Below are 12271 nucleotides of genomic sequence, written 5' to 3'. Positions count from 1 at the left end.
ACCAAGTGAAGGACAAACTTTTGGTTGAGCATTTTATAAGGGCAAAACACAACGAAAATGACATAAGATGGTTTGTTTTACAGACTGTGAAAGCACCCAGGAGAGGGGGTGACCTGAGTGGTCTTTTGCACAAATTGGAACAGAGATGGATACATTGTTTTGACTCAGTGAACCAGGAAATGAACGTGGCAATAGAATGCAATAGGTTATTTTGAATACCAACATTTGGGATTGCTTCTGCAGGGCCACTGGTGAGATAAATCAATACAATAAGCTGATGTTGGAAAACATCCTTGTTTGAGTTACCCAGATAGTGGTCATTCTGATTTTCCATCTTGAGGACAAGATTTTTTAGTATTATCGTGTCCCCATACTGAGCGTTCCAGTTTTTGTATGAACAGCAGTGTCCATGAAACAGGTTGAAAGCTGTCTACTCATATGGATTTACATCTCCATGTTAAGTGGTTCATTTTCTTTATCACCACTAATAAGTTGCTAATTGACATAGTAGACACTTATGGAGTTATTTCCTTTGTTGTGACACATGTTGTGCCTGAGCCATCTGCTGCTGTCATCCTACAGGGGCTCTGTCCTGTAGTACAATAGTTTTGGGGCGTAGTCCTATTTTTATGACTTTGATTTGATGCCCATAAATACAGTCTTTTGTCAGTTTCTATTGAATCTGACGCAGACTGTTTGTCGAGGCAGATACGAATTGCTATGTGAGCCAGTGGAGACGTGAGGAGCGAGGAAACAGTTTCTGAAAGGCAAGATTCCTTTGGTAACTGTCCATTTTTGTGCACTGCGTGCCGTTGCAAATCATCGGCAATTTTCCATTTTCGTGCACCGCGCGCCTCCGCATGGCAACGGTGAGTGTAGAGCTATAACATGCTGTAGACATTGTAACGGCTCAGGCAGCAACAGATACTTCATAAGTTGGCTGTCTTGGGTTTGTATTTGGCACTATCTCTCATGTACGATTACTAAGAATATACGGACAGGTATTTATGAGACTGGCACTGTGTTTGGCGCACAGGGAAGATCAGGTTTTCAATGATAGAAGAACACGTTTAAAACACGTTGGAAATATTGGAATAAGGAGTAAGAAACTCTCCCCTTTTCCTTCCCTATGTTGGTGTTGATAAGCACCGTTGTGTTGGTCACATGTTGGCACAATCATGTGTTGGGTGCATGCTGGCACTATTAATAATTATATGTTATATGCTTCATTAAGTATCGTGGAGGAATTTTAAAAAGGCGTGGTTTATGTTTTCTTTCCGCTCCCCCCTATTTTTTAAGACATTTGCATAGAATCTACAGTCTCGGTCTTCTACATAGACAGTGTGGTGACTCTGTCTTGAGTATGGGTGAGTGTAAAATCCTCTACGAATAATAGTGAAGACATTTACAATATCATAATTCTAATTAAGTAATTGTGTCTTAGGTGAAAGAACTTTGCCCTGGCACACACCAGATGACCGAATTGCAGTCATCCTGTGACAATGAAAAAGTAAGTTGTAACTATTGTCATAATATACGGATTGCATATACCATTTGTGCATTTCTTTGGCTCTTGGAATATGTCCAAGAGTAAAATGAAGTTCACTCTGGTCCTATGCTTTCCTAGGTCATCTTTGAGAGCTGAAGGTTTTTATGTGGTTCTAAGACCATTACGCGGTCTGTGAGAACACAAAGGACAGTTTTGCCTGAGACACACGAGCCCCCAGCATAATAGCCGGAGGTGAGTGTGCCAATACACATCCGATTGAGTTACGGTGGTGTTGCATAAATTTAGATATGCCTTTATCAAGAAATTGAGGTTGGTTGGTAATTAGTGTGTTTTGTTTGTTTTACTGCTTTTTATGTGACCGAGAACTATATGACCTGTGTAACTAACAACACCTATCACCTACATTTTGGCACGAACAGAAAGATTTCATCACTGTTCTGTATATTATATCTTGTCTTGAAGAAGGTCCAGATAAGCAAGGTTAATATTTGTGCCACCTGAGGACTGAAACATATGTAGACAGACAGGGGTCACCTGTTTAGAAAGGTGGTCCGAAATAATTGTACCTAATTGTAAAAGAAAATACTGGGCTGAATTCAACATTTATTGTTAGTAGAAAAGGTTACAGTGTGCAATACACTGATGATATGTGCTAGAAAAAAGTGTGGTTAACATGAGAGTATGAGTCGGTATGCAAGTGTATGAAAGGTGATTGTGAGAGGTTTGGTCCTAACTAGATGGACTGTATAGTTTCCATGGTTGTTTTATATTGTGAAAATAAAACTAATTTATATATAGATTTTTGGTTTGGACCTAGATTGTGAGTGGAGTCCAATTTAATTTAATCTATTATTTTTCCAACCTCACTGCTCCCAACCCATTTGTTAGATTGAAGTTGTACTGTTTACCTGAAGGGGTTGGTAGCTTAACAGGTATCCCTTAGTGAATTCCCTTACTCCAAAGGTGACTTAATAAGTGGAAGGCTCTAGATTTCCATGGATACATTGGAATTAGAGGAAAGTGGGACTCAAAGGCTTAGAGCACATGATAGTTAAATCAAGGATAACCCCTTTGGTGGGTGATCCTACATGAAGAGTATTACATGAATAGATCCCTGATTATTTGATACCCAAAACTCAATTACATTCCCAAACCAAAGTGATAGAAAAGGAAAAACAGGATTTACTCCCCCACAACAATCTAATGTATGGGTAACCACCTTCGATGGATAGCACCAAGTTGCTTACTGAAGCTATGTTTTCACTCAATAAAAACCAAAAATTAAATAAAAATGAAATAATGGAGGAACCATGGCTAATCTTCACCCACCCTGAGACTTTGCTTTTGAATTTATCTCGCCCTCTCTTTTTCCCACCCTCATTACACCCAGTAGAAAATTGTGGCGTAATGGAAAATGGTATCAATTTGGCTATATGCCTTTATTCAAATAAAGAGAAGAGCCTGCCTCTCCCTATTTCTAGAAGGGTTTTTCCTACCTCAACAAAGAACAACTCAGGTGCTCGTCAGGATGTAAGTAAAAGAAAAAAACAAGATAATGTCCCCTGTCAAAATCAACTACTCTATCCCCACTACTAACAATTAAACCGAGAAAGAAAGAGGACAATGGACTTCTTATGCAAGTCACAAAGGGAATGGATCCCTTCTCCAGGTGAAACCATCTAGTATTAGGCTGACTTAACAGCAGTCTCTTGCAATAGGGCCGATTTACCAAATACACCTAGACCAGGAGAATGACTCCCTTCGCCTGGTCTATCTGGAAGAGCTTTAGAGACTGTTCCTTGATAGTCCTTTTTACAAGTCTTTAGAAGTCTTTTTTTTCATTCCAAGGATTTACGAATAACAGTAAGACTTTATCAACTTCTTATTGCTGACCCTCTGTCAGGTATTTTGATATCTTGATTATGGGGATATTACTCCCTGATAGTTCTTGGTCCTTTTGGTATCTGTCACATGTTGGGTTTCCAACTGTGATGAGGGAGTTCACTCCTGAGAAATACTTGACTCTTGGTCCTCTGGGTATCACTACTGTGATGAGGGAGATCACTCCCAAGGAATAATTGACTCTTGGGGATTTATGGACGCCACCCAGCTTTTCTGCAACTCCCAGTACTTGTATCTTCATTGGGGAGTGCTACCGGTTCTTCCTGGGGTCTCAGGTCGCTGTTGGACCTGCACGCGTTCAGTGCAAATTCCTGGTTTTCTCCTCTTTGGTCCGTGCAGCTCCATGGAGCCGTTGCTGCAGCTGTCTCGGCATATTTAATGGACCACACAGTCCACCTCAGAGAGACCACGCCACCGCTCGATTCTTACTGTCTGTGCAGTGAGTCAGGTTTACTCTGGCTCTTGTGATTCCTTTTGGCTTCTCCTCCGAGACCTACGGTATCTCAATGCTTCGGGCAGCGTGGGTTTACTTTCCTAGGCCCTGCAGGACGTATGCCAGCTTCCCTCGCTGCTCTTCCTGCTCACAAATGGTTCCATGTCATTTCATTGCAGGATGTTTTTTCGCATGTTTTTCTACTGCGGATTTGTTAACGGAAAAACCCATCAAATTTTGTTTTATTTCATTTGGGGGGGATACCCCTCTCAAGCCCCCCATTCCCTTTAATTTTCACCCCACATATATCATTTTCTAACCCCCCTAAAAAATTAGTTGTTTTTTTCATAAAATATTCACGGTAAAAAACCCATCGAAAAAACATCCCACGATGAAATGACGTTGTACCACCCGAATACCTCTAGTTCCTCTTCAGTCTTTACTTCATGTTGCTGGACCCACCTCAGCGTAGAGTCAATGTTGGATGTCAATGCTTCCCAAGTTATCTTCATGACTGCTAGTGACCACTTCATCACAGTCCATTGGTAATCTCTTCTACTGTTGTTCTGTATATGTTTGTATGGTTCTTCTTCATCGCAGTCCTCCCTGGTCTTACAGATGAGATAGTATAGACTTTACAATGACAAGTAGTTTCAGGTTTGGAGGGAGAAGGAGCTAATAGGGCCATGCCTCCTGGGAACAAGGGTTTTTACCAACCCTAGGGAGACTGTTGGGTAGTGGCCTCACCTCCCTAGCCTCATAGGGAAGGGCTCCCCTCTGGGGATAGGGGACGAGAACCTGTGACTCATCGCAAAAGAAACATGCCACAATCTTTGCACTACACAGTACCTTGCAGCATTTAATTTGACAATTGTACTCGGGACTCAAGTATGGCTGGAACCTTGCTTGAAGTATTCCAAATAAAAGCTCAGAGTAAGATCATAATCTATGGCCAATGTGACTTAAAATAGGGTCTTACAATCAACAATTACGGATCACAAAGTGATTACCTTTGGCAGGTGGTACCCTCTTAGTGTTACGTCACTGGTTGTACATCTAGGCGCACCAAGAGGTATAATGTTACTGATTCGCTGCACCTCATGAATTACTGCGTTGGTGTAAGGCATTAGTTTCCTATTTTCCATCAATGGCTGTCTAGCATGCCCAAGCGCCCGGTCAATTTCTGCATGAACTTTCTCTGAAAATTAGAAATAAAAACATAGTTTCACAATCCAGTTTTACTGTATTCTGGCACCACATTTGTATAACGTAACTGAAGGAAAAATAAAATTGCATTCACTTTTGAGAGCTTCTCTTATTTATAAATATGTTTTATGAAAATAAGCGACTCGTTTATATGAAAATGGGATTAAGAAACAACCACTGCATCAACTAGTCAAGAAATATTGCCGGCAATGAGACACTAGCTGCAATATTGCAATACAGGACACATGAACATAATATTTCGATTTTGAGCTCTGAGAAGGTACATGTAAACATGCAAATTACATATTGGCTCAGAAAAACATAGGACGTTTTTTAAACACATGATCCTACTAAGATGTATATCAGTAGCCTGTGAATATCTTTAATAAATAGATGAGAAAAAAATCCTAAAACATTGACAGTAGTAAAAAAGAAAAAGGAAAACACAAAAAAAATTACTTACTAGCTGTACATATAAGACTATTGAGCACACCCTCTTTCTCGCTCTCTCTCTTTCTTTTTTCTCTCTTGCTCTTTTGACCTCTCTCTTTCTCTCTCGCTTCATGGGGTTGCTATTTCCATTTATTAGTAGGTCAAGAATGTATCTTCCTTGTTAAAATAGGGTATATATAAGCATATAAAGCTAAACAAAAAGGCATATACAGCATTTAAAGATGGAATACAGTGCCCACTCCTTGTTATTCTTCATATTTCCCTGTGACCTTGGCCCGTACTCATCTCTACAACCTTTTCTTGTCATAAGAGGACTCTAGTAGGAATATTAACCTATATCCCTTCATCGTCCCAATTTGGTTCCAAACTGCTTGAGTCACTGGCGCTGCCAATAGGAGTTGTACATCAGCTTCTTTCCTTAACAATGCCACATGCAAGAGTGTTCTGGAGTGCATTCTATTTCAGATTATACACTTGTCCTGAACAACTGGCACATCCAGGAACCTTGACATTAAGCACTACACAATAGCGGCACTCTAGTAGATTCTAAAACGTGACACTCCTACAGTATTCCTACCCAATTCATGTAGAATGTCCATGGAGTCGTAGGTTATCCTAGGGTTTGCTATCACCAGTGACAATGTCTCCGGCCTCGCGCCAGGTGTGTGGTGAAAGGTTACCATGGGGCTGTGCGTTGCCACCGGCACTATAATGCAGGGCTCTGGGGTTGTGCGGGAAGCACTCCTGCATCACTCCTCAAACCCCTAGGGCAAGGGCTCATCAAATAAACCACAGGAAGACATCTGCCATTTACAGAAGGCCTAAAATATAGAAGGAGGGGGTTTTGGTTATATCAGCTCCGAAGGCCCTCATTCCCTGGGTGGAGAAACATTACTAATTTATCTCAAGGAAAGTATAGTTCCCAAATAGTGACAGCACCACAATATTTAAGCAGCGATGATCTCTGAGGCTCCTGCCAAGCATGAGAATAAGAGAATCCAACAGGTTGGACCAGTATTAAAATATCAGTCCAGAGAACGTGGAAGACGTACGTTTCTCAAACAAACATGCATTAAATAAAATACTTGTTCAGACCCTGCCAATACCGCAGTCACAAAAGAAAGCACACAGTAGAAGGGGACCAGGGCTTATATAAGTAAGGCCAAAAGAGTTTGTTGAAGGTGAAGGTACGAGTTTGGCAACAGGTGGAGAAACGAGGCTGGTGGAGTATAGGAAGCTGCAGGGGAAAGGAGGAGCTAAGGAGGATGACACGGGGGTGGAATGACAAGCAGAAGAGCATGAGGAAGTGGTGAAGCGGGGTGTACAAGAGGAAATGACATCATAGTGTACATCATAGTGGGTTATAATAAAAACGAGCAGATGAGGTGAAAGAACAAGGGAATAGACTATAAGGAGGTGATAGTTGAAGGAGGAGCTGAGGCACACAAGGAGGAGGTGAAAGGAAGAGCAAAGAAGAAAGAGGAAGAGGTGGTTATAGACGTAACAGGGAATTAGATCTGAGGAGAAGGTGGTGAAAGGGGGACAGGGGATTCGGGGGAGGAAATGGTGAAAGGTGAAGCAAAGGATCAGGAGGCAGGTGTAGCTTCTGAAAAGGAGGTCGGGAAAGAAGAAGCTAAGAGCTTAAAGGTAGTTTGGGGAAGGAGCAGAGAGGCACACACCTCCCGAGTTTACAGAGAGCCTGAGAGTGGTGGAAGGAGGTACCCAGGGTCGGTTTGGACCCTCAGCCTTTCGGCCCGTGGCCAGGCCAAAATAGTTCCAGGGTAGTGGGGGCCGGTTTCTGTCCACTCCTGGTCAAGTTTTGAAAAAAAGAAAAAGTGAAAAAAACATTCTTTTTGAAAAACAAATAACACCTGCAACAGCATAATTCATCAAAGCAAGGTAACACGTTGATGATTTATTTGCATGCATCATTCACATGCTGCTGCAGCATGCAAAGTTGAAGGGCCGGGGCAGCTGCCGGGCTGGTGGCTGTCACAGTGTCGCCACTCTAGGAGGCACCGGGCAGGGTGCCCCCTAGAGTTGCGGTGCTGTTGTATTAGTGATAAACTATCAATTTTAGAGTAGAATAAGCATCCATTTCGGACTATGTCCTTTTGCAGCAATTGCATGTTTTTTTTCTGCCATTGTCTCTGTTACGATCATCACAAGACATTAAATCTTGGTGTCCTTGGTTACTTGATAAAATCCTTGTGAGTAAAAGCTTCTGTACAGTGTAGAAATATTTGACCATAGCACACCAAGTGGCCATTGACTTCATTGTGCCACAATGAATGCTTTGTGGTAATGTGCCTATCTTTCCCATCTCCCTGGCATGCTGTTCAGGATGTTTGTTTGCATGTATGAGGTAATGAGTGCTCAGAGTATGGGATGTCCTGTGAGTGTGCTGCTTTCCATATTTTGCCAACCTCTGAAGCCTGAAAGTAGATGCATGCAGGCTTGATATGCGGCCAACTTTGCACCAGACCTGCAGATGAACTTAACTGGTCTGATGTTAACTCTCAGTTACCAGTTTAATGGTATCCACTACAGAATGATTCTTCATTTTACTATAGCCGATATTATAGCTCAGTGGGTTGAGCACTCACTGCTGCGATGTGTGTGTGATCTGCAGGTTCGAATCCCAGCAAGGCCATCTCAGCCTTTCATCCTTTTTAGGTCGATAAATGAGTACCAACACAGGCTGGGTGATAATGTATGCATATTTGTTCTATAAAAAAGAGCTTAAGCGTAAGTGCTATACAGTAACATATTATCATTTGGCCTTGGACGTCTGCTTGAATTCACAGTAATTTGACAATATGGATCTATACACACAGATATTAATGATACATATGGTGATCCATTCTTGTATGAAATTTATATCACATTAGTGAAATCATAACCATATTCTTCGTAGTGTGCTTAGGAACAATGCTATTTGATGCCACTTCCTGTTTTGTCAAGGGGTGAAAGGTCATGTTTCATCGCTTCCCAGGATGTCACTTCGTGGCGGGGTCAAATGACATCACTTCCGGTGATATCATCAGAGGTCAAGGGTCGTGAGGCGAGGGGTGGGCCACTTTTTTGAGGCGAGGGGTAGGCCTCTTTCTTTCTCATGTCTGGGCCTATTTCTTGTCCCACTCCGACCCTGGAGGTACCACCACTTGACAACACATTGAATAAGTATTTGAGAAGCCCAGGGTGAGCCATGTGCTGGAAGAAGGAATAGAGGAGGACCCCATACGTGCAAGGTTATGCCAACACCACAAAGAGGAAATTAGGAGGGGGCTGAGGGTCGTCAGCACATGACAGTGAAAGAAGGAAGTGAACAAGGGGTTCTACAGCAGGCCCTAATACCTCCAGCCTAGTCTTCTTCCTTGTAAGCCACTCAATGTACGCCTTTCCAGTATTTCAGCTGGGGTGGTCGGAGGCTTGGCAATATCTACTAACCACTGTCCATCATTTGTTATAAACTCCAAAAGAGCTCTGAACCAAAACCCACTGGATTATCTACTAAGAGATCTTGGATAACCCACTGACAGGAGAGCCAGGCATACCCACAGAACAACACATCTCTTTATTGTATTTTGGCTCAAGAGACTCAGAGACTGAGTGATGGTGGGGAAAGACCAGAGAGACTTTGCCTTTTTTGGCTTTCCTTTCATTCAAGAGGCTATATATATGGAAATATTGTGGCGTTCATCCTTCGTTCCAGGGACTGGAACGGTGGATACCGGCCCAGCAGCCCGAGTTATCAGCCCAAGCGAAGATGAAGGCCAGTAGCAGCCTAGGTTCCCAAAGCGGGAACCCGGGTACTAAAAAAGAGGATTTTTCTTCCTACACCGGTACGCCTGTGGCCACCATGGTAAGGGAAGGCAGGGGTTCCTTACAGGGCCCCTCTTCGCTTTCCATGGCAGCCTGCAGAAGGCAAAATGAGAACCCTATGACCATATTATCACAAAATCAAGTCAGTCAAGGCTAATTTCTTTAATACCGAAATTGAGCATGCTGATAACAATACAAGCAAACTCTTCAATATTTTGAAAAGCATAGAAAAACCCGCTTCTCTTACTCCCCCATTTACTCCATCCAAGGAGGACTGTAATATGGTGCTCAATGCATTCCAAGCCAAAACGGAAAAGGCGAGGCAAAACATTATAAAGGCCAGATCTACCTCTAACCAGGAGATCCGCCCCACTGAAGGGAATGTACCTGTCAGGGAACAACTCTTTAAATTTGACCCCATCTCAGAAGCAGATATGCTAGAGGTGATGAATAACATGAAACCCACTACATGTGCAGAAAATGTCCTGCCCCCTGGCATTATTCTTCAACATAAGGATATATTTGCTCCCATCCTCCGGAAAATAGTGAACGCGTCATTTCATGAGGGTTTGGTGCCTAAAGATCTGAAGAGAGTCACCATCACTCCTCTCGTTAAAAAAGCGGGACTAGATCCCAAGGATCCCGCAAATCTTCGCCCCATAACTAACTCGAATTTTGTTCTCAAACTGTTGGATAAGGTAGCCACACAGCAACTCCAACACTTCGTCGAAGATCAGGAGATTCTGCACCAACAACAATCCGGCTTTAGAGCATCCCACAGCACTGAAACAGCTATGCTGGATCTGCAGAATCAGATGCTGACGATGCTGGACGACAACAAATTGGGGATGCTGATGCTTTTAGATCTCAGCGCAGCATTTGATCTAGTGGATCACAGCCTTCTTATCAAGGCGCTTAGGGAGAGCGTTGGCTGCTCGGAGGGAGCTATTGATTGGCTCCTATCCTTTCTTTCCAACCGCCAAGCGAGAGTACACTGGGGTAACAGTTTCTCCGATTCATGCGACATCATAGTCGGAGTGCCCCAGGGTGCTAGCTTATCCCCAATGCTTTTCAACATATATATGCGCACTTTGTGCACCCTTCTGGTGAAAGCCGGAGTGTCATTTACTAATTACGCAGATGACACCCAACTCATATTGGAGTTGGGGGGTAGGAACCACGCCACAGATAGCGAAGTGCTCACCAAGGTTTACAAGCTAATTGACGACTGGATGCAGGCAAACTGGATGTGCCTGAACGACTCCAAAACCGAATTAATGTTGTTTGGCTCCAGTCAGTTGGAAAAACTGGGGGCAGAGTATAACTCTTTTCAAATTAAAAATGCCATTATCCAGGTGGTTCCCAAGGTGAAGACCCTGGGCATGATGGTCGATTCAGTCGTCGACTCTCACGCCCAAACTAACTTCCTCCAAAAAAACACAGCATACTATCTTAGGCTTATGAAAGCAATTAAACCACTGCTTAACGAAGTAAACAGGGCTACGATAGCAAGAGCCATCATTCTCTCACGGCTCGACTATGGGAACGCCCTGTTGTTGGGGGCCGCATCCAAGGATCTATCCAGTTGTCAGGTTATCCAGAACAAGGCGGTCAGAATAGTAAAAAATCTGAAAAGGAAAGACCATGTTACCGAAGAGAGGCTAGCTCTGCACTGGCTCAGAGTAGAGGAGCGCATTAAGTTTAAAGTTCTCTGCCTGGTCCACAAATGCCTTTATGGCACAGCGCCTTCATATTTGAAAACACACATAAGGCCCTACAACCCCACCAGAAACCTACGCTCGGGTGGAAAATGCCTTCTGCACGTGCCCAAGTTTAAGCTAAAAACAGGGCTGGGCAGATCCTTTCTTGTGCTGGCTCATAAACTGTGGAACAGCGTCCCGGAATCACTTAGGTCCGAAGTCAATCACTCAGTTTTTAGGAAGAGGCTGAAAACATACCTCTTTAGATAGGATCGTGGGCGCAGGACCTCACTCTGAGACCTTGCCGCTCAATAGCTAGCTGTACCATTTGTCCGTCTCACACGTGTTGTCCGTCTTGTTGTCTCGCAGTTTCAGTGTTCTTTGTACAAGCGCCCTGATGCCCTCGGGCTAACGGCGCTATATAAAAACTAAATACATACATACATACATACATACACAAGCACATTTTTCTTCCCTTTCAAATCTATCCTAATTTCGAATAACTTTACCACAAAGCCAGTCCTATGTTTTGTCTCTTGTGGTCATGGGCAGTAGCCAGATTGTCCGGATCATGACCTTATTCCATGGTCACAGGCTACCCCTCAGTCACTAAAGGTATACCGCAATTCTTTGTAGCTACATTATAACACTTGTCAAAAAATAAAACACTGGAACATTTCCAAAACCATGCTTGTAGGTCCTTGCCAATGTTCCTTACGCAAGTTTGCTGGAAATCCACCCAGGTTTTATTTTTTCAAAAGTGTCAAATGTATGCACATACAATCGTCATATAACCTAGCCCCCACGTCACAAAATCCATTCAGACTTTACGAAAACATTTATATCTAGATCTACAATCTTTTTGCAAACCTTTGTGTAGATTTGTCAAATGGCACCACATTTATAAGTCTTTACAATATTTTGGCACACCTTCTCTAATTTTGCCCCTGCTTGACAAAATCCCACCAATCTTCGCAAAAACATTTATATCTAGATCTATTATCAGTTTGCCAAATGAAGTGTAGATTCGTCAAATGGCACCTCATTTATAAGCCATTACATTATTTTGGGACCCCCCTTCTAATTTTGCCCCCTCATGACTGAATCCCACCAAACTTTGTAAACTCATTCGGAATCAGGTCAGAAATATACATGCAAATGTTCATGCAGTTCTATTAAGTGGCGCCAAAGTTATAAGCCATTCAAGAACTGCATTTCACCAACCTTGTAATGCTGAGGTGT

The 12271-nt window shown here is 42.8% G+C and overlaps 1 protein-coding gene across 1 annotated transcript in view; it reads right to left on the bottom strand.

Moving 5' to 3' along the window:
- LOC138545458 (cytochrome P450 2J2-like) overlaps nt 1–12271 on the bottom strand; it is a 794499-nt gene that overhangs the window by 106258 nt on the left and 675970 nt on the right. Inside the window, exon 7 of the mRNA XM_069642070.1 lies at nt 4856–5043. Within this exon, the coding sequence (XP_069498171.1) occupies nt 4856–5043 (188 nt within the window). The remainder of the gene's footprint in view (nt 1–4855; nt 5044–12271) is intronic.

The sequence above is a fragment of the Ambystoma mexicanum genome, chromosome 1q (assembly GCF_040938575.1).
Source record: "Ambystoma mexicanum isolate Mex_15411 chromosome 1q, UKY_AmexF1_1, whole genome shotgun sequence".
Taxonomy (NCBI): Eukaryota; Metazoa; Chordata; class Amphibia; order Caudata; family Ambystomatidae; genus Ambystoma; species Ambystoma mexicanum.
The sequence above is the reverse complement of the archived record's forward strand: the minus strand, read 5'-3'. Positions and strand labels throughout refer to the sequence as shown.